Source organism: Pseudophryne corroboree, chromosome 4, assembly GCF_028390025.1.
Source record: "Pseudophryne corroboree isolate aPseCor3 chromosome 4, aPseCor3.hap2, whole genome shotgun sequence".
NCBI classification, from domain to species: domain Eukaryota; kingdom Metazoa; phylum Chordata; class Amphibia; order Anura; family Myobatrachidae; genus Pseudophryne; species Pseudophryne corroboree.
In genome coordinates, this window is record NC_086447.1 from 2,762,147 (window position 1) to 2,785,435 (window position 23,289).

The following is a 23,289-nucleotide window of genomic DNA, read 5'->3' on the forward strand; positions in this document are numbered from 1 at the left end:
TGTAAGCCACTGTGGTGGCGTTGTCCGACTGCACTTGAACAGGACGGTTCTGAATTAAATGCTGGGCTAGGTTCAATGCATTGAAGACCGCCCGCAATTCCAGAATGTTGATTGAGAGGAGGGACTCCTCCTTGGTCCACCGACCCTGAAGGGAGTGTTGCTCCAGCACCTCGCCCCAACCTCTTAGACTGGCATCTGTCGTCAACGGGACCCAGTTGGATATCCAGAAGGGATGGCCCCTGCACAATTGTTGGTCCTGGAGCCACCAGAGCAGCGACAGATGGACCTCCGGAGTCAATGAGATCATGTGAGACCTGATCCGGTGAGGCAGGCCGTCCCACTTGGCTACAATCAGCCTCTGGAGGGGGCGAGAATGGAATTGAGCATACTCCACCATGTCGAATGCTGATACCATGAGGCCCAGCACCTGCATTGCCGAATGTATCGACACTTGCGGACGAGAAAGGAAGCAACGAATCCTGTCCTGAAGCTTCAGGACTTTCTCTTGACACAAGAACAACCGCTGGTTGTGATTGTCCAATAGCGCTCCCAGATGCACCATGCTCTGAGCAGGGACCAGGGAGGATTTCTTCCAGTTGATGAGCCACCCGTGGGCTTGTAGAAACCGGACAGTCATATCTAGATAACAAGTCGTCCAGATACGGCAGTATCCTGACCCCTTGACGGCGGAGTACCACCGTCATCACCGCCATGACTTTGGTGAAGACTCGCAGAACCATTGTTAAACCAAAAGGTAACACCCGAAACTGGTAATGGAGGTTGCCAATCGCAAACCTCAGGTATTGCTGATGTGACGCTGCTATAGGAATATGCAGGTAAGCATTCGGTTTCGGGACTAGAAACAACGGAGAATAGTACCCCCGGCCCCTCTGCGCAAGAGGCACCTGTACTACGACTCCTGTATCCACCGAATGTAGAGTGTTTGCCTTCGTCTGGTCCAACGGGACGTCTGTCCGGCAAAATCGATGAGGGGGTCGGTTTTTGAAGGCTATGGCGTAACCTCGAGCGACGACTTCCCGTACCCAGGCATCTTGAGTGGTCTTCAACCATTCCTGGGTATACCCTAGAAGCCGGCCCCCCACCCTGGGATCCCCCAGGGGGAGGCCCGCCACATCATGCAGCAGGCTTATCGGCCTTGGAAGCTGGCTGACGGGCCGCCCAAGCTCTTTTGGGCTTTGGCTTACCAGGTTTGGAAGTACGGGCCTGCTTGTTGTACGCCTGGCCTTTTGCTTTACCTGAAGGGCGAAAGGAAGTACTTTTAGCCTTCGACACAGAAGGAGCGGTACTTGGCAGACAGGCAGTTTTGGCAGTAGCAAGTCAGCCACTATCTTATTTAATAAAAGGTTTTTGAGCAAATGACTTAGCCTGCGCTGTACGGATGAAGTCCTAGTCACGACAATCTTCCCAAACTTCAACTTACGTCACACTCAGTTCCACCATAGGGAAATGAAACAAAAGTAATAATAGTGAAGTCTGTTTTAATATAATGTCTATAAAATATTACAATTTAAAAGGTTGTATACACAATAAAAAGTCAATTATAACACCAATTGGCTCCTGGTGCAAGGTAAATGCAGGGAAATTACCAGAGATAAATGGAACTGTGGCCAAACAGTCCCAAACAGTGCATGAATAATTGATGTGGACCAACACCAGTCCAATCAGCAAACAGCTCTGGTCACCTGGCTTCAGACTCCGCGTTCCCTTCACACCTGGAAGCTGCCGACGCGTTTCCACCCCAATCCGGGGTCTTTTTCAAGGTATCAGGTGACCAGAGCTATTTGCTGATTGGACTGGTGTTGGTCCACATCAATTATTCATGCACTGTTTGGGACTGTTTGGCCACAGTTCCATTTATCTCTGGTAATTTCCCTGCATTTACCTTGCACCAGGAGCCAATTGGTGTTATAATTGACTTTTATTGTGTATACAACCTTTTAAATTGTAATATTTTATAGACATTATATTAAAACAGACTTCACTATTATTACTTTTGTTTCATTTCCCTATGGTGGAACTGAGTGTGACGTAAGTTGAAGTTTGGGAAGATTGTCGTGACTAGGACTTCATCCGTACAGCGCAGGCTAAGTCATTTGCTCAAAAACCTTTTATTGTATCACTGTGGTGAGGGGTGAAGGAAACCTCATAAGGGCACATGTAAGCCAGCAGCAGTACTTTGCGCACAGAGTCATCAATACTACCCTTGTTTGCACTATCTTATTTAAGTCCTCCCCAAACAGAATATCTCCCTTGAAAGGGAGTACCTCCAGGGTTTTTCTAGAGTCCAGATCCACAGACCAGGATCTCGGCCACAATATCCGGCGAGCCAAGACTGACGTAGTAGAGGCCTTGGTTGCTAGGATACCGGCATCAGAAGCCGCCTCTTTAATATAGTGAGAAGCTGTGACAATATATGACAAGCATTGTCTAGCATGGTCAGAGGAGATTTCAGCTTCTAACTCCAAGGCCCATGCTTCAATAGCCTCTGCAGCCCATGCTGCTGCAATAGTGGGCCTTTGTGCAGCACCCATGAGGGTGTAAATCGCTTTCAGACAACCCTCCACACGTTTATCCGTAGGCTCTTTTAGAGACGTGATGGTAGTGACAGGTAGAGCTGAAGAAACCACCATCCTAGCCACATGTGAGTACACTGGAGGAGGCGTAGATCTGGTGCGAGGGGATAGCGAGCCAGCATATTCTTTTGAGGCACAAACTTCGTACCTTGGTTTTGCCAGGGTTCCTGACGTATATCCACTAGGTGGGTCAGAGTGAGGTAAAACTTGTTTAATCACCTTCTGACGCTTGAACCTATCTGGTTTCTTAGCAGGGACGGATGGCTCGGGATCATCCGTAATCTGTAGAATTAACTTAATAGCCTCCAAAAGATCAGGAACATCCACATGTGAACTACCCTCCCCATCAGCCGTATCTGAGTCAGAACCTGTGGGGTCAGTGTAAGTGCCGTCTTCATCAGACGAGGTGTCAGTGACAGCAGTGGATTGTGAGGAGACAAGTGCTCGCTTAGAGGACCCCTTTGGCTTAGGCGAGCGATGGTCAGACTTTTTAGTAGTCAGGGACTGGTTCAACTTCTTCAATTGAGCAGATAAATCGTCCGCCCACGGCGGGTTAGCTGCAGGGACCACATACGGTTGTACCGGCATAGGTGGTCCCATAGGGGGTGTTAGTTTATGAACTAGCATATGCAGAAGCGTGGAAAAAGCGGCCCACGGTGGGTTATTATGTACCTCCGTTGCCACAGTCCCACTGGGGGGCAAGGAGCCCCCAGAACCAGAGCCCACAGCTGCTATAGTCTCCTCATAGGTATCTGTGGCTTCAGCAACACCGGCAGTGTGTTCAGCCCCAGAACCGTTACCTTCAGAAGCAGACATGATATAACTTGCAGTATCAGGTAACACAGTACAATTGGCAGCAGCACAATACCTCTTACCCAACCCCCTGCGCAGTGTAGTCAGCACCAGCAGAGATAAAGGAGAGATATGGTGACTAAATCACAGAGAAAAATACGTAATACAGTATATCTTTGTGAAAATCCTATATTGGATAACACCTGACGCACCAAGCCCCCTCAGGTTATGGTATATAGGGATAGCAAGTTGAGTGAAAGACACGAAATGGACACCACTCAGCTATCAATGCACACACAGAAAGTCACAGTTTGTACAATGCAGACAGGGCCGTAACTAGGTGTGTGCGGAAGGGGCACCGCACATAGCGCTGCAGGGTAGGGGGCGCTGTTGGCAGCACTTCTCAATTACCTGTTTTAATGACTTTCACTTGCTGCTTCCCCCCTTTTTGAAGCCCAGCATCTCCTGACCGTCTCTGTCTCCTACCCCCACCATTTCTGTCGCTAATACTTATACAACATTCATGAACTCCACTAAAGATTTCTTCTGAGTAGGGTGTTTGATTAGAATTTAACAGGTTATAAGTTTGAATCCTGGGTGGGGCAGTATATTGAAATATGTAATGTAATAAAGGGTATTGTAGCTGAATAACAACGAGCTCTCAAGTAAAGTGCATGAATGTGGTATAAAGAGGATTTGTGTCCAAATCCATTTTCTTGCAGTGGTCTATAAACGTGTGTGTATTATATTACACTATTACACTAATAAAAACGTGGGAAGGAGTACCACAGCATAGGCTTTATCAGGGATCAATCTTGTCATGCTCCTTACCCACGAGGCATGCACCTTATGTCCCTATTGGAAAAATGGGGGGTGGGGGGGCACCAATTCTCTCTCTGGCACAGGGCACTAAAAAGTCTAGTTACGGCTCTGAATGCAGAGGTTATTACTGACAATAATACTGCACTGGACTAGCTTACACAGCTATATAACAATAGATATAACACTACACAGTAAGAACTGGATGTATATCACAGGGTAATTGTACTATAAACCCTGACTAAGTGCACTCTCTTACTAACACTGACTAAAAAGGCAGGTAGAATACTTAAGTGTCATGTAAAGTCACAGCACTGACAACCAGGCGGCTTTACATAGGAGGATTTGCCCAAGCAGTCCCAGGAACAGTGAGCTGAGGGATAATGGTGCCCAGACACTGACAGGGAGTGAGGGAGAGACAGAGATGCAGCTCCAGGGCGGGAACATTTGCGGGAAATGGCGCCCTGGGGCTAGGGGAGGGGCTTCAGGTCTAAGCCTTATCCCCCTGCTGGCAAAACCACCGGGTACTGTGGGCTACTGAAAATGGTTTAGAGAGAAAACCTGACCTGCACCCATGCCCTGGTGATCTAGTGGGATCGCCTGTACCGCCACAGTGTCCACCGCCAGCGCGCGCGGCCCGCTTCCCCACTGACCGCGCCGGATTGCGATAAAGATCGGGTCCCGCAAGCGGGACCCACTCACCACCTCCCGAAGCGCGGCCACGCGATCCCGGAGAGCCCCCGTCGTGTGTGCCTGACGTGAAGAAAACCGGAGCCTCCACTGTAGGTACCCGGCAACCAGGGCTCGGGAGTGTACAGCGCCGCTGGGGAGAGCTGGAGCTGCAGCAGAGAATGTCACAAGACATTTACCACCGCTGCTGCCCTTGAAGTCTTCACTTTTTTTCTCATAAAAAGCTTTTCTTAGGGCTGCCTGGAGCAGCCCCTCTGTTATGTGCCTGCTTACTGCAGCACCAACTACAAAACTGAGATCCTGTGCAGGGAGGCGGGGTTATAGAGGAGGCGGCGCTGTGCATTCTGGGAACAGTCAAAGCTTTGAGCCTGTTGGTGCCTCGGATCAAGATCCTACTTTACACCCCAATGTCTATCCTTGTGGAGCCCAGTGTACCCCGCAGCAGAAATAGGATTTTAATACCTACCGGTAAATCCTTTTCTCTTAGTCCGTAGAGGATGCTGGGGTCACATCAATAACCATGGGGTATAGATGGGATCCACAGGAGACATGGGCACCTCAAGACTTTCAAAGGGGTGTGAACTGGCTCCTCCCTCTATGCTCCTCCTCCAGACTCCAGTTATAGGAACTGTGCCCAGGGAGACGGACATTTCGAGGAAAAGGATTTATTGTTAAACTAAGGTGCGATACATACCAGCTCACACCTCAAGCATGCCGTACAACATGGCATTTAATACAACGCAAGACAACGGCATGAACAACATCAGCAACAGGCTGACTAAAACATAACACAACCTGTGTGTAATCACAACTAATAACTGCAGATACAGTACGCACTGGGACGGGCGCCCAGCATCCTCTATGGACTAAGAGAAAAGGATTTACCGGTAGGTATTAAAATCCCATTTTCTCATACGTCCTAGAGGATGCTGGGGTCACATCAAGAACCATGGGGTTTATATCAAAGCTCTAGAACGGGCGGGAGAGTGCGGATGACTCTGCAGCACCGATTGACCAAACATGAGGTGCTCATTAGCCAGGGTATCAAACTTGTAGAACTTCGCAAAGGTGTTTGAACCTGACCAAGTAGCTGCTCGGCAAAGTTGTAATGCCAAGACCCCCCGGGCAGCCGCCCAGGATGAGCCCACCTTCCTGGTAGAATGGGCCTTCACCGATTTCGGTAACGGCAATCCAGCCGTAGAATGAGCCTGCTGAATCGTATGACAGATCCAGCGCGCAATAGTCTGCTTGGAAGCAGGAGCCCCAATTTTATTGTGAGCATACAAGACAAACAGAGCCTCTGTTTTCCTAAACTGAGCCGTTCTGGCGACTTAAATTTTCAAAGCTCTTACTACATCGAGAAGCTTCGATTCCAGCAAGGCGTCAGTAGCCACTGGCACCACAATAGGTTGGTTCAAGTGGAACGATGAAACCACTTTCGGCAGAAACTGCTGACGAGTCCTCAATTCTGCTCTATCTTCATGGAAGATCAAATAAGGGCTCTTGTGAGACAAGGCCGCCAATTCATACACCCGCCTTGCGGATGCCAAGGCCAACAGCATGACCACTTTCCAAGTGAGGAATTTCAACTCTACCTTCTGTAAAGGTTCAAACCAATGAGACTGAAGGAACTGCAACACCACGTTAAGATCCCATGGTGCCACAGGGGGCACAAAAGGAGGTTGGATGTGCAATACGCCTTTCACGAAGGTCTGAACTTCTTGAAGTGAGGCCAATTGTTTTTGGAAGAAAACCGATAAAGCCGAAATTTTAACTTTAATTGAGCCCAACTTTAGGCCCGCATCCACACTGGCTTGTAGAAAATGGAGAAAACGTCCTAGCTGAAATTCTTCCGTAGGAGCTTTCTTGGATTCACACCAAGACACGTATTTTCTCCAAATACGGTGGCAATGTTTAGATGTTACTCCTCTCCTGGCCTGAATAAGAGTAGGGATGACTTCCTTGGGAATACCCTTTCGGGCTAGGATCCGGCATTCAACCTCCAAGCCGTCAAACGAAGTCGAGGTAAGTCTTGGAACATGCACAGCCCCTGCTGTAACAGATCCTCCCTCAGAGGAAGAGGCCAGGGATCTCCTATGAGTAATTTCTGAAGATCTGGATACCAAGCCCTCCTTGGCCAATCTGGAACAATGAGGATCGCTTGAACCTTTGTTCTTCTTATGATCTTTATCACTTTTGGAATGAGTGGAAGCGGAGGAAACATGTACACCGACCGAAACACCCACGGTGTCACTAGGGCGTCCACTGCTATTGCTTGAGGGTCTCTCGACCTGGAACAATATCTCTGAAGTTTCTTGTTGAGGCGAGACGCCATCATGTCTATTTGAGGAATTCCCCAAAGACTTGTCACTTCTGCAAAGACCTCTTGATGAAGACCCCACTCTCCTGGATGGAGATCGTGTCTGCTGAGGAAGTCTGCTTCCCAGTTGTCTACTCCTGAAATGAAGATCGCTGATAGAGCGCTTGCATGCCTTTCCGCCCAAAGGAGCACCTTTGTGGCCTCTGCCATTGCCGCTCTGCTCTTTGTCCCGCCCTGGCGGTTTATGTACGCTACTGCTGTTATGTTGTCCGACTGAATCAAGACGGGCCGATTGCGAAGAAGATGTTCCGCTTGCAGAAGGCCGTTGTGAATGGCCCTTAACTCCAGAACGTTTATGTGTAGACACATTTCCTGGCTTGATCATTTTCCCTGGAAGCTTTCCCCCTGCGTGACTGCTCCCCAACCTCGGAGACTCGCATCCATGGTCACTACGATCCAGTCCTGGACCCCGAACCTGCGTCCCTCTAGGAGGTGAGAGCTGTGCAGCCACCACAGGAATGAGATTCTGGTCTTGGAGGACAGGGTTATCCTTCGGTGCATGTGCAGATGGGACCCGGACCACTTGTCCAATAGGTCCCACTGAAACACTCTGGCATGGAATCTGCCAAACTGAATGGCCTCATAGGCCGCCACCGTCTTCCCCAGCAACCGAGAGCATTGATGGATCGATACTCTTGCTGGTTTCATAATTTGTTTGACCAGGTTTTGAATTTCCAGAGCCTTTTCCTCTGGAAAAAAACCTCTCTGTAATTCTGTATCCAGAATCATTCCCAGGAACGACAGCCGTCTCGTCGGAACCAACTGCGATTTTGGCAAGTTTAGGAGCCAACCATGTTGCTGCAGAATTGTCAGGGAGAGCATAATGTTCTGCAGTAATTGGTCCCTGGATCTCGCCTTTATCAGGAGATCGTCCAAGTACGGGATAATTGTGACTCCTTGTTTGCGCAGGAGAACCATCATTTCTGCCATTACTTTGGTGAAAACCCTCGGAGCCGTGGACAGACCAAAAGGCAACGTCTGAAATTGGTAATGACAATCCTGAACTGCAAACCTCAGGTAAGCCTGATGTGGAGGATATATGGGGACATGTAAGTAGGCATCCTTTATGTCCCCCGACACCATAAAATCCCTCTCCTCCAGACTAGAGATCACTGCCCGGAGAGATTCCATCTTGAATTTGAATTTTCTCAGGTAGAAATTGCGGGATTTAAGGGTCAGGATTGGTCTGACTGGGCCGTCTGGCTTCGGGACCACGAACAGGCTCGAATAAAAGCCTTCTCCCTGTTGCGATGGGGGAACCCTGACAATGACTTGATTGTGACACAATTTTTGTATTGCGGCGCATACAATTTCCCTGTCTGGAAGAGAAGCTGGTAAGGCTGATGTGAAAAATCGGTGAGTGGGGACGTCTTAAAACTGCAGTTTGTACCCTTGGGACACTATTTCTAAAACCCATGGGTCCAGGCCCGAACGAGCCCAGAACTGACTGAAGAGCCTGAGACGTGCCCCCACCGGTGCAGACTCCTGCAGGGGAGCTCCAGCGTCATGCGGTGGACTTGGCAGAAGCCGGGGAGGACTTCTGCTCCTGGGAACCGGCCACGGATGGTGATCGCTTACCCTTTCCCTTTCCTCTAGTAGCAAGGAAGGAAGACCCTCGGACTTTTCTGTATTTATTGGGCCGAAAGGACTGCATCTGATAGTGGTGTGCTTTCTTTTGTGGTGCAGGCACATAAGGTTAAAATTCTGACTTACCCGCGGTAGCCGTAGATACAAACTCAGCGAGGCCGTCACCAGACAACACGCCACCTTTATACGGTAGGGACTGCATAGCTTTCTTAGAGTCAGCATCAGCATTCCATTGATGAATCCACAATGCCCTCCTACCCGAGACTGCCATGGCATTGGCCCGTGATCCCAAGAGGCCAATATCTCTCGCAGCTTCCTTTAGGTAGACTGCAGCGTCCCTGATATGACCTAGTGTCAGAAGAATGCTATTCCTATCTAGGGTATCCAATTCAGACGACAGGTTATCTGCCCATTTTTTAGATAGCACTACTCACCCACGCAGATGCAATGGCTGGTCTCAGTAGCGTACCCGTGGTGATATAAATGGATTTCAATGTATTTTCCTGCCTACGATCCACAGGATCCTTTAGGGCTGCCGTGTCAGGGGACGGAAGAGCCACCTTTTTGGACAGCCGTGATAGAGCTTTGTCCACAATGGGGGGTGACTCCCATTTTTCTCTATCCCCAGCGGGAAACGGAAACGCCACTACAATCCTTTTGGGAATCTGAAGTTTTATGTCAGGAGTTTCCCAAACCTTTTCACAAAGTGCGTTCAGTTCATGAGAGGGAGGAAACGTTACCTCAGGTTTCTTTCCTTTATACATACAGGCCCTAGTATCCGGAACAGCAGGGTCCTCAGTGATATGTAACACGTCTTTTATCGCCACAATCATGTACTGAATGCTCTTAGCCAGTTTTGGATCTAATCTGGCATCACTATAGTCGACACTTGAGTCAGTGTCCGTGTCGGTATCCGTGTCTGCCAGCTGGGCAAATGAATGTTTTTGTGACCCCAAAGGGGTCTGGACTTGAAACAACACATCCTCTACGGATTTCTTTTCCAAGCCTGGTTCTGAGACTCAGATTTATCCAATCTTTTATTAATCAGAGCCACATTTGCATTCAAAGCACGCAAAACATTCACCCAATCCGGTGTCGGCGGTGCAGACAGGGTCACTCCCACAGCCTTGTGTCCCCAACACAGTCTCCTCCTGGGAGGAGCACTCCGCCTCATACATGCCGACACACGTGCACCCACCACACGCAGATACACTGGGTCTATAGGGGACAGACCCACAGTAAAGCCTGTCAGAGAGACACAGAGGGAGATATTGCCAGCTCACACCCCAGCGCCTAATCCCGGTCTTAAAACACTACAGAAAATGTCCCAGACCTGCAGCGCTTTCATAAGTTAATATAATGCACCAAAATCACTGTGCCCCCCCCCCTTCCCCGTTTTTCACCCTGTTACTGGTACAGCAGTGTGAGGAAGGACTAGCGTCTCTGCAGCCTTGTGAAGAGAAAATGGCACCGGGCTATGGACTGTGTGGGCTAAGCCCCGCCCCCCATACTGGCGCGCTTCAGACCCGCTCTTTTTTAAAACTTTTTTATACTTGCGGGGGTCCGGACAGTGCCCTGGCACTTAGTCCGCTCTTGCCAGTTAGATGTTTGAGGTTTATATGCTGCCCAGGGCGCCCCCCCCCCCGCGCGCCCTGCACCCTGTAGAGCTGTTGTGTGTGGGAGCAGGGCGTGCAGCGCGGCCGCTGTGCGGTACCTCAAAGCCATCACTGAAGTCTTCTGTCTTCTTCTACTCACCTGTCTTCTGACTTCTGACTCTGCAAGGGGGGTGACGTCCGGCTCTGGGAATGAGCCCCTAGGCGTACCTAGTGTTCAGACCCTCAGGAGCTAATGGTGTCCTGTAGCCAAAGAAGCAGAGCCTTTAAACTCACAGAAGTAGGTCTGCTTCTCTCCCCTAAGTCCCACGATGCAGGGAGATTGTTGCCAGCAGTTCTCCCTGAACATAAAAACCTAACATAAAGTCTTTTCAGAGAAACTCTGTAGAGCTCCTCAGTGTGCATCCAGTCTGCCTGGGCACAGATTCTAAACTGGAGTCTGGAGGAAGGGCATAGAGGGAGGAGCCAGTTCACACCCCTTTGAAAGTCTTGAGGTGCCCATGTCTCCTGTGGATCCCGTCTATACCCCATGGTTCTTGATGTGACTCCAGCATCCTTTAGGACGTATGAGAAACCATAGTGTACATTAATAATCACAGTAGAGTAGACTTTCAGGTCGGGTACCCCAGGCTATTGTGTAACAGGGGGCACTCAGAGGTTCAGTGAATTAGGGTGCCATTGTCCCTTCTGTGTACTCTCTATTGTCTAACCGTGCGCTATGCCAGACATGCAGGAGTCGGTTCCAGCAGGGTTACACCAGAGAGATGACACGTGGGGCAGTTAGTGGGGACTGGACCCCACCTATCTGATCCTCTGGTAACTCCCCTGAGCAGGACGTTTGCATGGGCGATAAGGAGTGGGATAAAGGTAGACTATGGTGAGGCGGCTGGAGAGTTGAGTTACAGTCCCTGAGGTGATGATCTGCCAGGGATCTGCTGTGGAACCCTTTATAGTGGATTATCTGGGACCCTGAATTGCTGGAGAAGATCACTGACCTAGGCTAAGAGGTGATGGTCTGCCAGGGATCTGCTGTGGATCCCTTTATTGTGGACAATCTGGGACCCTGAATTGCTGGAGAGGATCACTGACCTAGGTTAAGAGGTGATGGTCTGCCAGGGATTTGCTTTGGGACCCTTTATTGTGGACAATCTGGGACCCTGTATTGCTAGAGACGATCACTGACCTAGGCTGAGAGGTGATGGTCTGCCAGGGATCTGCTGTGGAATGCTTTATAATGGATTGCCTGGGACCCTGTATTGCTGGAGAAGATCACTGACCTAGGCTGAGAGGTGATGGTCTGCCAGGGATCTGCTGTGGAATGCTTTATAGTGGATTGCCTGGGACCCTGTATTGCTGGAGAAGATCACTGACCTAGGCTAAGAGGTTATCTGGAACTCTGTATCCTCACAATATCTCCAAACTATTTTATTCAAGAGGGCACTCTGTTAAACATAATGGAATGTCCATGTACATTGAAAAACCCTGTAGTGATGTGTTTACATTATTTAGTGTGTTCATAATATATATTGTGGCTGAGAGACTCGGATGCCACAGCTCAGGGAGTTAAAAAGTGTCTGTCACGAACCGGTCTCTCACCTTTGCGGGTTCTGGGGTTCATCCGTTGCCAGTGCGGTTGCTCGCGGTGCTGTGCGCCCGTGTGGGGACACGGCGTGATCACTGGCACAGGTAATGCAGAGTCTGGGAACTGTGAGTGCGGGGACCAAATGGCCTAAGGCACTGCGGTGTGTCTGCTGTATAGGAGGTGGCCATGTTGGAGACCAAATAGCTAATACAGAGCACTTGTGAAAACACCTGTGGGCAGGTGTAAGCCAATCCCGTGCTTGTGCTGCCTTTAAGTAGGCTGGGATTATGTCACTCTGGGCCAGTGCTTTGTTGTATCAAAGCTGTGCTCTAGCTCTGAGCTCTCTCCGTGCATTCCTGTGTGATTCCCGTGGTCCAGATATCGCCTCCGTTCCCAGAGGTCCGTCTGCAGCCTTCACTGCTGAAAGATCCACCGGCTCTCTGCTGTGCTGTCAGTTAATTGCACTCCTATTGGAAATAGTTGGATTCCCAGTGTCCTGCATGAGGTTACCTTGTCAGTCTGCCTATCATTCAAAGTCTGGAGGATTCTGTTTCTCTCAGCTGTTCGTTTGTTCAACTCTGCATTTAACCCATTCATCACCTTGTCTTCTACTACAGTTTCACAGTGATCTCCGGAACCCGCAAGTAACCCAATTCAGTACTTTTATTTGCTATGTTGTCATTACAAGGATAATTCATCACAGTCTCTCAGTTAACTCTCAAAGCTCCATTGCCAATTCTTACAGTTAACTCTCCATGTCTGCATTAACCAGTTAAACACAATCTGCAGTTCAGCATCAAAGCTTGTTTATATTTGCTATGTTGTCATAACAAGGATAATTCTTCAGTCTCTCAGTTAACTCTCAAAACTCCATTGCAAATCCTTACAGTTATCTCTTCATGTCTGCATTATCCAGTTAATAACATTCTGCAGTTCAGCATCAAAGCTTGTTTATATTTGCTATGTTGTCATAACAAGGATAATTCTTCACAGTCTCTCAGTTAACTCTCAAAACTCCATTGCAAATCCTTACAGTTATCTCTTCATGTCTGCATTATCCAGTTAATCATATTCTGCAGTTCAGCATCAAAGCTCGTTTATATTTGGACAATCCAACATTTATTCATCAGCTTGTTTTGCATATGTTTCCATGAACATTTCTTTTATGTATTTTTGAGTTTTCTCTTGCATATTATTCCTGCAATACTTCAGTATAATATGATGATTAACAACTTGTCAGTTAACTCTTTACTGAATTGTTATTTTGAATAAATATATGAATCGGAACTTTCTTCGTCCTCCCTGCTTTCTTCATAGCCCAGCACCTACACCTGTGGTTGGTCCCGGGTTAACGGATTCACAAAAACACCCGGACCTGACAGTAAGCACTGGCCACATGGATCCGTCAAGTGACCAATTCGCAGGAGGCGGTGCTACGTCAGATATCCTTTCCCGTCTGGAAAACCAGGAGTCTATACAGACACAAATAGTGCAGTTTATGCAAACTATGGCAGACCGTTTAGAGACTCTTCATACGGCTATTAAAACGTTCCAAGTCCAGATTCCAACCCCAGATGTCCCAGTTACCACTACAGCTTCTCCTGTGACGCTGCCTACGTCCCGCTTGCAGTTACCCTCTCTGAGTAAGTTTGACGGAACTCCAAAACTTTGCAGAGGATTCCTGAATCAATGCGAGATCCAGTTTGAACTGATGTCTGCCAGTTTCCCATCAGCTCGTTCTAAGGTTGCATATATTATTGCCCTCCTCTCCGGTCAGGCTCTGGAGTGGGCATCACCATTATGGGAGAGAGGTGATCCTATCCTCTCTAATTACAAAGAGTTCGTATCTTCCTTCCGGAGAATCTTTGACGAACCAGGCAGGACCACCTCAGCATCCTTGGAGATTCTCCGTCTACGTCAAGGTTTACGTCCTGTCAGTCAATATATTATTCAGTTTCGCACGTTGTCTTCAGAGTTAAACTGGAATGAGGAGGCCCTGATCGCCGCGTTTTGGAATGGACTTTCAGAAAGAATCAAGGATGATTTAACTATCCGAGATGTGCCAATTAAACTGGATGAATTGATTTCTCTCTGTAACAAACTTGATCTACGTTACAGGGAGCGATGTTTAGAGAAATCCAGGGCAGAGCGATCCAGTCCACGTGATCATCCTAGACCTCGACAAGATTCTTCATCACAGTCTCCAGTAATGACTGAAGAACCTATGCAGATTGGGCACTCTCGCCTCACAGAGGAGGAACGACTTCGTCGTCGACAGGGTAACCTCTGCATGTACTGTGGGTCCTCCGAACATTTAGTTAAATTCTGCAAACTCCGACCGGGAAACTCTCGCCTCCTAGCTTATTCAAGAGAGGTTAAGCTAGGAGTTACTTTAGAATCACGTTCTGGGAAAGAGCCAACCGTGGGGTTTATTTACTAAGATTCGTAATTTTCAGAATCATGTTCAAGTTCAATCACGACTGACATCGACAGTGTAAAACTGCAACTTTTTGAATTGATTACGATGGATTTACTAAGCTGTCGTATTCGGGTTTTTCTTTTCTTCCGATGTCGATGTCATTCGTGGTTTTTTACCTATTTTTACGGCAGTGATTAGCAAAACACTGCCGACTTTTTTTACAATCAATCTCGGCCGGATCTGTGTGATCCGTGCTGGGTTTTTTTTTTTTTTTTTAATTAAACACTGTAAAATAATAAAAAAAAATGCGTGGGGTCCCCCCTCCTAAGCATAACCAGCCTCGGGCTCTTTGAGCCGATCCTGGTTGCAGAAATATGGGGGAAAAAATGACAGGGGTTCCCCCATATTTAAGCAACCAGCATCGGGCTCTGCGCCTGGTCCTGGTCCCAAAAATACGGGGGACAAAAAGAGTAGGGGTCCCCCGTATTTTTAAAACCAGCACCGGGCTCCACTAGCTGGACAGATAATGCCACAGCCGGGGGTCACTTTTATATAGTGCCCTGCGGCCGTGGCATCAAAAATCCAACTAGTCACCCCTGGCCGGGGTACTCTGGGGGAGTGGGGACCCCTTCAATCAAGGGGTCCCCCCCAGCCACCCAAGGGCCAGGGGTGAAGCCCGAGGCTGTCCCCCCCCATCCAATGGGCTGCGGATGGGGAGGCTGATAGCCTTTGTTGTAAAAGAAAAGATATTGTTTTTAGTAGCAGTACTACAAGTCCCAGCAAGCCTCCCCCGCATGCTGGTACTTGGAGAACCACAAGTACCAGCATGCGACGGAAAAACAGGCCCGCTGGTACCTGTAGTACTACTACTAAAAAAATACCCAAAAAAACACAAGACACACACACCGTGAAAGTATAATTTTATTACATACATACACACATACATACATACTTACCTTAAGTTCCCACGCAGGTCGGTCCTCTTCTCCAGTAGAATCCAAGGGGTACCTGTTGAAGAAATTATACTCACGAGATCCAGGGGTCCAGGCTCCTCGGGAAATCCAGGGGTAATCCACGTACTTGCATAAAATAAGAAAACGGAAAGCCGAGCCACGAACTGAAAGGGGCCCCATGTTTGCACATGGGACTCCTTTCCACGAATGCCAGAAACCCACTCTGACTGATGTCTAAGTGGGTTTCTTCAGCCAATCAGGGAGTGCCACGTTGTAGCACTCTCCTGATCGGCTGTGAGCTCCTGTCCTCACTGACAGGCAGCACACGGCAGTGTTACAATGTAGCGCCTATGCGCTACATTGTAACCAATGATGGGAACTTTCTGCCCTGCGGTTGACCTAAAGTGACGTCACCGCTGAGCAGAAAGTTCCCATCATTGGTTACAATGTAGCGCATAGGCGCTACATTGTAACACTGCCGTGTGCTGCCTGTCAGTGAGGACAGGACCACACAGCTGATCAGGAAAGTGCTACAACGTGGCACTCCCTGATTGGCTGAAGAAACCCACTTAGACAGAAGTCAGAGTGGCTTTCTGGCATTCGTGGAAAGGTGACCCATGTGCAAACATGGGTCCCCTTTCAGTTCGTGGTCGGGACACCGTTTTGTTTTTTTTGTCAAGTACGTGGATTACCCCTGGATTTCCCGAGGAGCCTGGACCCCTGGATCTCGTGAGTATAATTTCTTCAACAGGTACCCCTTGGATTCTACTGGAGAAGAGGACCGACCTGCGTGGGAACTTAAGGTAAGTATGTATGTATGTGTGTATGTATGTAATAAAATTATACTTTCACGGTGTGTGTGTCTTGTCTTTTTTTGGGTATTTTTTTAGTAGTAGTACTACAGATACCAGCGGGCCCGTTTTTCCGTCGCATGCTGGTACTTGTGGTTCTCCAAGTACCAGCATGCGGGGGAGGCTTGCTGGGCCTTGTAGTACTGCTACTAAAAACAATATCTTTTCTTTTACAACAAAGGCTATCAGCCTCCCCATCCGCAGCCCATTGGATGGGGGGGGACAGCCTCGGGCTTCACCCCTGGCCCTTGGGTGGCTGGGGGGGGGACCCCTTGATTGAAGGGGTCCCCACTCCCCCAGGGTACCCCGGCCAGGGGTGACTAGTTGGATTTTTGATGCCACGGCCGCAGGGCACTATATCAAAGTGACCCCCGGCTGTGGCATTATCTGTCCAGCTAGTGGAGCCCGGTGCTGGTTTTAAAAATACGGGGGACCCCTACTCTTTTTGTCCCCCGTATTTTTGGGACCAGGACCAGGCGCAGAGCCCGATGCTGGTTGCTTAAATATGGGGGAACCCCTGTCATTTTTCCCCCCATATTTCTGCAACCAGGATCGGCTCAAAGAGCCCGAGGCTGGTTATGCTTAGGAGGGGGGACCCCACGCAATTTTTTTTGAAAAAATAAGCACTTTCCCACCCCTTCCCACTGATATACATGCACGGATCTCATGGATCCCTGCATGCATCTCAAATCACGGATAAAAAAAGCAGGTCTGTTTTTTTTTAGGACTTTTTTACGAGTTGTAATTTTTCACGGCAGTGTTTTGTGTTTTTTTGCTTTGCACTTCTTAGTAAATGACCGAGATTCATACTTAAACAGCCGCGTTTTGACCGATGGTGTATTCATTCGTAATTTTTTACCTGACCTTGCAAAAAATTACGAATGCCCTCATCACTGCCGTGATTAGTGCTTAGTAAATTACCGAGATGACACTTTGATGAAAAAACGGCATCTCGGTCAAAATCGGGAGCTTAGTAAATATACCCCCTTGTCTATTCAATTAGAAGTTCCAAGTTCTACAGTGAAAGTTTCAGCCCTCCTAGATTCCGGGGCAGCCAAGAACTTCATCTCCTCAGCCTTTGTCATACGGTCTAAAGTTCAAACCATGCCCCTGGAAGCAGCAGTTGCTGTTACAGCAGTGGATGGAAGTCGAATTCCAGATGGTATAATTACTCATCGAACCGTATGTCTCAAGATGAAAGTTGGTGAGCTCCATTCCGAATACCTCTCCTTCTACGTGATTCCCAAAGCCTCTCAAGATGTGATACTTGGTTTACCTTGGCTGCAGAAACATAATCCTCAACTTAATTGGCAAACCATGGAAGTCCTTTCATGGGGTAAATCTTGTACCAAGGACTGTGTAGCTGCAATTGTACCTCTTCGGTCAATTAGCCTTTCCGATCTACCTCCGGTGTATCAATCCCTTGCGGATGTTTCCAGTAAGCAAGCAGCAGACTCTCTACCTCCTCATCGTGAATGGGACTGCCCAATCGTCCTGGTTCCGGGCAAGACCCCTCCTAGGGGACAAATTCATCCGCTATCCATCCCAGAGACGCGAGCTATCCGGGATTGGTCCACTCCTACAACTCTCAAGGGGATTCAGCGATTTCTTGACTTTGCTAATTTCTATAGGAGATTCATTAAGAATTATTCTACGTTAGCTGCTCCTATCACAGCCCTAACTCGCAAGGGAGCAAATCCTACGAACTGGTCTTCTGAAGCAATCAAAGCCTTCTCTGATTTAAAGCAAGCCTTTGTGTCAGCCCCCATTCTTCGACAGCCTGATTTGAATCGTCCCTTTCTACTAGAGGTGCATGCATCTACAGAAGCAGTAGGAGCTGTGTTGTCACAAGTCTTTGAAGATAAAAAGGTCCATCCCTGCGGATATTTCTCCCGTAAGTTCCTCCCGGCAGAACGTAATTATGCAATCGGGGAGCAAGAATTACTTGCCATCAAGTTGGCATTTGAGGAGTGGAGATACCTTCTAGAAGGAGCTCAACATCGCATTACAGTTTATACTGATCATAAGAATCTTCTGTATCTGCAGTCAGCTCAGTGTTCGAATCCACGACAAGCTCGATGGGCGCTTTTCTTCTCACGATTTGATTTCAAACTCACCTATCGTCCAGGGTCTCAGAACAAAAAGGCAGATGCCCTTTCCCGGTCCTTTGCTTCTTCTGAATTAAATGATGCTACCACGAATCAAGCCATTGTGAATCCTACGTCCTTCTTAATGACTCGAACCTCTCCAGTTCCTCCGCCTGGCAAGACCTTTGTCGCCACAAGTCTTCGAAAACGGCTGCTTACCTGGGCTCACTCCTCTTCCTTCATGGGTCATCCTGGGGTTCTAAAGACTCTCAAATTTATTCAACAGTCTTATTGGTGGCCACGTCTCAAAGCCGATGTCCAAGAGTTTATAGCAGCATGTCCTAAATGTGCCCAACATAAGAGTCCAAGAAGTTCTCCACCAGAGTTTCATCCATTGCCAGCCCTAGAGGTTCCAGCAGCAGATCAAGAGCTTCAACGTCTATCTAGCATCTGGAGTTGTGTACGTAAGTCCTTGGTCAAAACTTCCGCTCGTTATAAATCTTTTGCAGATCGAAAACGTAAAGCTGTACCGAATTACAAAGTGGGAGACCAAGTTTGGATTTCTACGCGCAATCTCAAGTTCAAAGTTCCTTCTAAGAAATTTGCTCCCAGGTTTATTGGTCCATTTCCCATTGTAAAGGTACTCAACCCTGTGTCATACAAAGTCAAGCTGCCACCGTCTTTGAGAATTCCTAACGCCTTTCATACATCTTTACTGAAGCCTTTGATTCTCAATAAGTTCCGTACTACCCAGTCCAAATCTCCTAAAGTTCACTCTTTGCAGAATGAGGAATTTTAAGTTAAAGAGATTGTGGACTCACGTTCCCGATATGGACGTTTACAGTTTCTGGTCGATTGGAAGGGTTACGGTCCGGAGGAGAGATCCTGGGTTTTCTCTGAAGATGTTCATGCTCCAAGACTGGTACAGAAATACTTCTCCAAAAATCCTGACAAGGTTCAAAGGTGTTCGGAGACCACCCGTAGAAGAGGGGGTACTGTCACGAACCGGTCTCTCACCTTTGCGGGTTCTGGGGTTCATCCGTTGCCAGTGCGGTTGCTCGCGGTGCTGTGCGCCCGTGTGGGGACACGGCGTGATCAATGGCACAGGTAATGCAGAGTCTGGGAACTGTGAGTGCGGGGACCAAATGGCCTAAGGCACTGCGGTGTGTCTGCTGTATAGGAGGTGGCCATGTTGGAGACCAAATAGCTAATACAGAGCACTTGTGAAAACACCTGTGGGCAGGTGTAAGCCAATCCCGTGCTTGTGCTGCCTTTAAGTAGGCTGGGATTATGTCACTCTGGGCCAGTGCTTTGTTGTATCAAAGCTGTGCTCTAGCTCTGAGCTCTCTCCGTGCATTCCTGTGTGATTCCCGTGGTCCAGATATCGCCTCCGTTCCCAGAGGTCCGTCTGCAGCCTTCACTGCTGAAAGATCCACCGGCTCTCTGCTGTGCTGTCAGTTAATTGCACTCCTATTGGAAATAGTTGGATTCCCAGTGTCCTGCATGAGGTTACCTTGTCAGTCTGCCTATCATTCAAAGTCTGGAGGATTCTGTTTCTCTCAGCTGTTCGTTTGTTCAACTCTGCATTTAACCCATTCATCACCTTGTCTTCTACTACAGTTTCACAGTGATCTCCGGAACCCGCAAGTAACCCAATTCAGTACTTTTATTTGCTATGTTGTCATTACAAGGATAATTCATCACAGTCTCTCAGTTAACTCTCAAAGCTCCATTGCCAATTCTTACAGTTAACTCTCCATGTCTGCATTAACCAGTTAAACACAATCTGCAGTTCAGCATCACAGCTTGTTTATATTTGCTATGTTGTCATAACAAGGATAATTCTTCAGTCTCTCAGTTAACTCTCAAAACTCCATTGCAAATCCTTACAGTTATCTCTTCATGTCTGCATTATCCAGTTAATAACATTCTGCAGTTCAGCATCAAAGCTTGTTTATATTTGCTATGTTGTCATAACAAGGATAATTCTTCACAGTCTCTCAGTTAACTCTCAAAACTCCATTGCAAATCCTTACAGTTATCTCTTCATGTCTGCATTATCCAGTTAATCATATTCTGCAGTTCAGCATCAAAGCTCGTTTATATTTGGACAATCCAACATTTATTCATCAGCTTGTTTTGCATATGTTTCCATGAACATTTCTTTTATGTATTTTTGAGTTTTCTCTTGCATATTGGCCCTCATTCCGAGTTGTTCGCTCGGAGATTTTCATCGCATCGCAGTGAGAATTCTCTTAGTGCGCATGCGCAATGTTCGCACTGCGACTGCGCCAAGTAAATTTACTATGTAGAAAGTAAGTTTACTCACGGCATTTTCATCGCCCCGACGTTCGCATTGTGATTGACAGGAAATGGGTGTTACTGGGCGGATGCACGGCGTTTTAGGGGCGTGTGGCTGGAAACGCTACCGTTTCCGGAAAAAACGCAGGAGTGGCCGGAGAAACGGTGGGAGTGCCTGGGCGAACGCTGGGTGTGTTTATGACGTCAGCCAGGAACGAAAAGCACTGAACTGATCGCACAGGCAGAGTAAGTCTGAAGCTACTCAGAAACTGCTAACTCGTTTGTAATCGCAATATTGCGCGTACGTCGGTCGCAATTTTAAGAAGCTAAGATTCACTCCCAGTAGGCGGCGGCTTAGCGTGTGTAACTCTGCTACATTCGCCGTGCGAGCGAACAACTCGGAATGAGGGCCCTTATTCCTGCAATACTTCAGTATAATATGATGATTAACAACTTGTCAGTTAACTCTTTACTGAATTGTTATTTTGAATAAATATATGAATCGGAACTTTCTTCGTCCTCCCTGCTTTCTTCATAGCCCAGCACCTACACCTGTGGTTGGTCCCGGGTTAACGGATTCACAAAAACACCCGAACCTGACAGTGTCCTGGTGTCCCGCATCCTGGGAGAACCCATTGTTTCAGGCTTACAACCTGGGTGTAGTCTGGAATTCGGGTTTTTCTGGGAGCAGGTATGGGCTCCACCTCAGCGACTCCAGGAAGTAGTTTCTGTATTAGCCGGCACATACATTGTTACCAGGACTCCTGATGCCAGCGAGTGGCCAGGTGGTAGGGCTGTAAGAACTGAGATCGTGTTAGGTCTGTGCAGGCCAGGCTGTACTTCTGGGGCTAGAGCATTGGAGTGGCTGTAAGAGGCTCACAGAAAACACTAAGTAATGAAAAGACATCACCACAGGGTTTTTCAGTTTGGATGGACATTGCTCTGCGTCTGTCAGAGCGCCCTCTAAAATAAAATAGTTAGGACAGTGTATTTGGTGAAACCTATGCTGGTAGGTTATATCAGAGAGGTGCGGCTCCAATTACAATTTATAAACAGTAAATATATTTAATATAATCTAAACGTAGAAGAGGGATTGTTATATATATATATATATATATACACATGGGGACGGTGCAGTAAGTAAGGTAATGTTCTCTATCTCATTCTAATTCCCCAGCAGGCCAGAGCTGGTAGACCATTGCTCCCCTCACAGCCATTACACTGCACCTCATATCAGCCATACTGTCCCAACATCAGTTGTGTCATGGAAACAGGTTTGGACTTGGTGCATGCCCTTTGATAAAAGCAGGACAGACGTTCACGAAGAGCAGCGACCCGGCCGGCCAAGCACGTCCAGCACAGATGGCACTTTGTGCCGCATTGAAGGTCTGAATCAGGAGGACAGATGCATTGGAGTTAGTGATATTGCTGACCAACGGAACATCTCAGTGGTTGCTGCACAACATCATTCATGAGCAACTGGGGTACAGGAAGAAATGCCACAGACACTCACAGCTCACACAGCCAATAGGATGGGACTGTCTCTCATGCCCATGAGGAGGTAGGGCAGTTCCTGCAGCGTATGGTTACAGGCGGTGAAACGCGGGAGCATCATGTGACACCGGAGAAGAAGCAGGCATCCATGACACGGAAACACGCATTGTCCCCCACCTCCAAAGAGATTAAAACCAACTCCGTAAGCAAAGAAATCATGGCGACCGTGTTTTGGGATTTGATATCCTCACCAAGGGAGATGGTGTGAGGGCTGACCTCTATCGTGACAAATTCAGCCAGCTGCAGAGGGCAATTCATGAAAAACGTCCTGTGTTGCTGCGAACAGACGTCGTATTGCTGCATGATAACGCCAGGCCGCACTCAGCCAACCACGCTTGGGAGTTGTTACAGCGCTACCACTGGCAGGTACTGGACCATCCTCCCTACAGCCCTGACCTGGCACTGAGGGTTTCCATCTGTTTGGACCTATGGAGAAGCACCTGGGTGGAAGGGGAAGTTCAGGAGCCTGACACAGATTTCCTCTATGCCAGGATAGAGGCCTTGGTGTAGCATGGGAACAAATGCTCAGATATGTATGGAGACTATGAGGAAAACTAATCTGTACCAAGGCCAAACTATTCACTACACGTATATGTACACGGCTAATACAGTTACACAATGAGAGGTCTTCTCACCTTACTTACTGAACCACCCTCATGTGGGTATGCGTGTATATATATATAATATGATATATATCTCTGGAAGATGGTAGCACATACAGCTTACAGTAAACCTCACGCACCTGCCCACATCAGCAGAACAGCTACAATAATGATGATCTCTCCGGTCTCTAGCTGCCGTTCCTTGTCCACTCCTTGCACGGTGATGTCCCCTGCAGGAGAGCAGACATTAATCTTACACGTACTCTGGTCTGATAGAATTATTAGCAGTGTTATAGACATATATGAGAAGTATTCTATGGGTCGAAATATGCCAAACTGTACACAGCAAATGGTAAGTGACCAGCAATGTATGGACAAGCACCAGAAGCTTAAATGGGGTGTGCAGCAGGGTAGGAGACAGCATGGGCACTGGGCTTGGAAATGCAATGTGAGCATTGGATTAGG

At 48.0% G+C, this 23,289-nt stretch overlaps 1 protein-coding gene across 1 annotated transcript in view; it reads right to left on the reverse strand.

The window, feature by feature from the left end:
• Positions 1-23,289, reverse strand: part of FNDC4 (fibronectin type III domain containing 4) — a 149,862-nt gene that overhangs the window by 20,525 nt on the left and 106,048 nt on the right. The window contains exon 5 of the mRNA XM_063914915.1: positions 22,965-23,054. Within this exon, the coding sequence (XP_063770985.1) occupies positions 22,965-23,054 (90 nt within the window). The remainder of the gene's footprint in view (positions 1-22,964; positions 23,055-23,289) is intronic.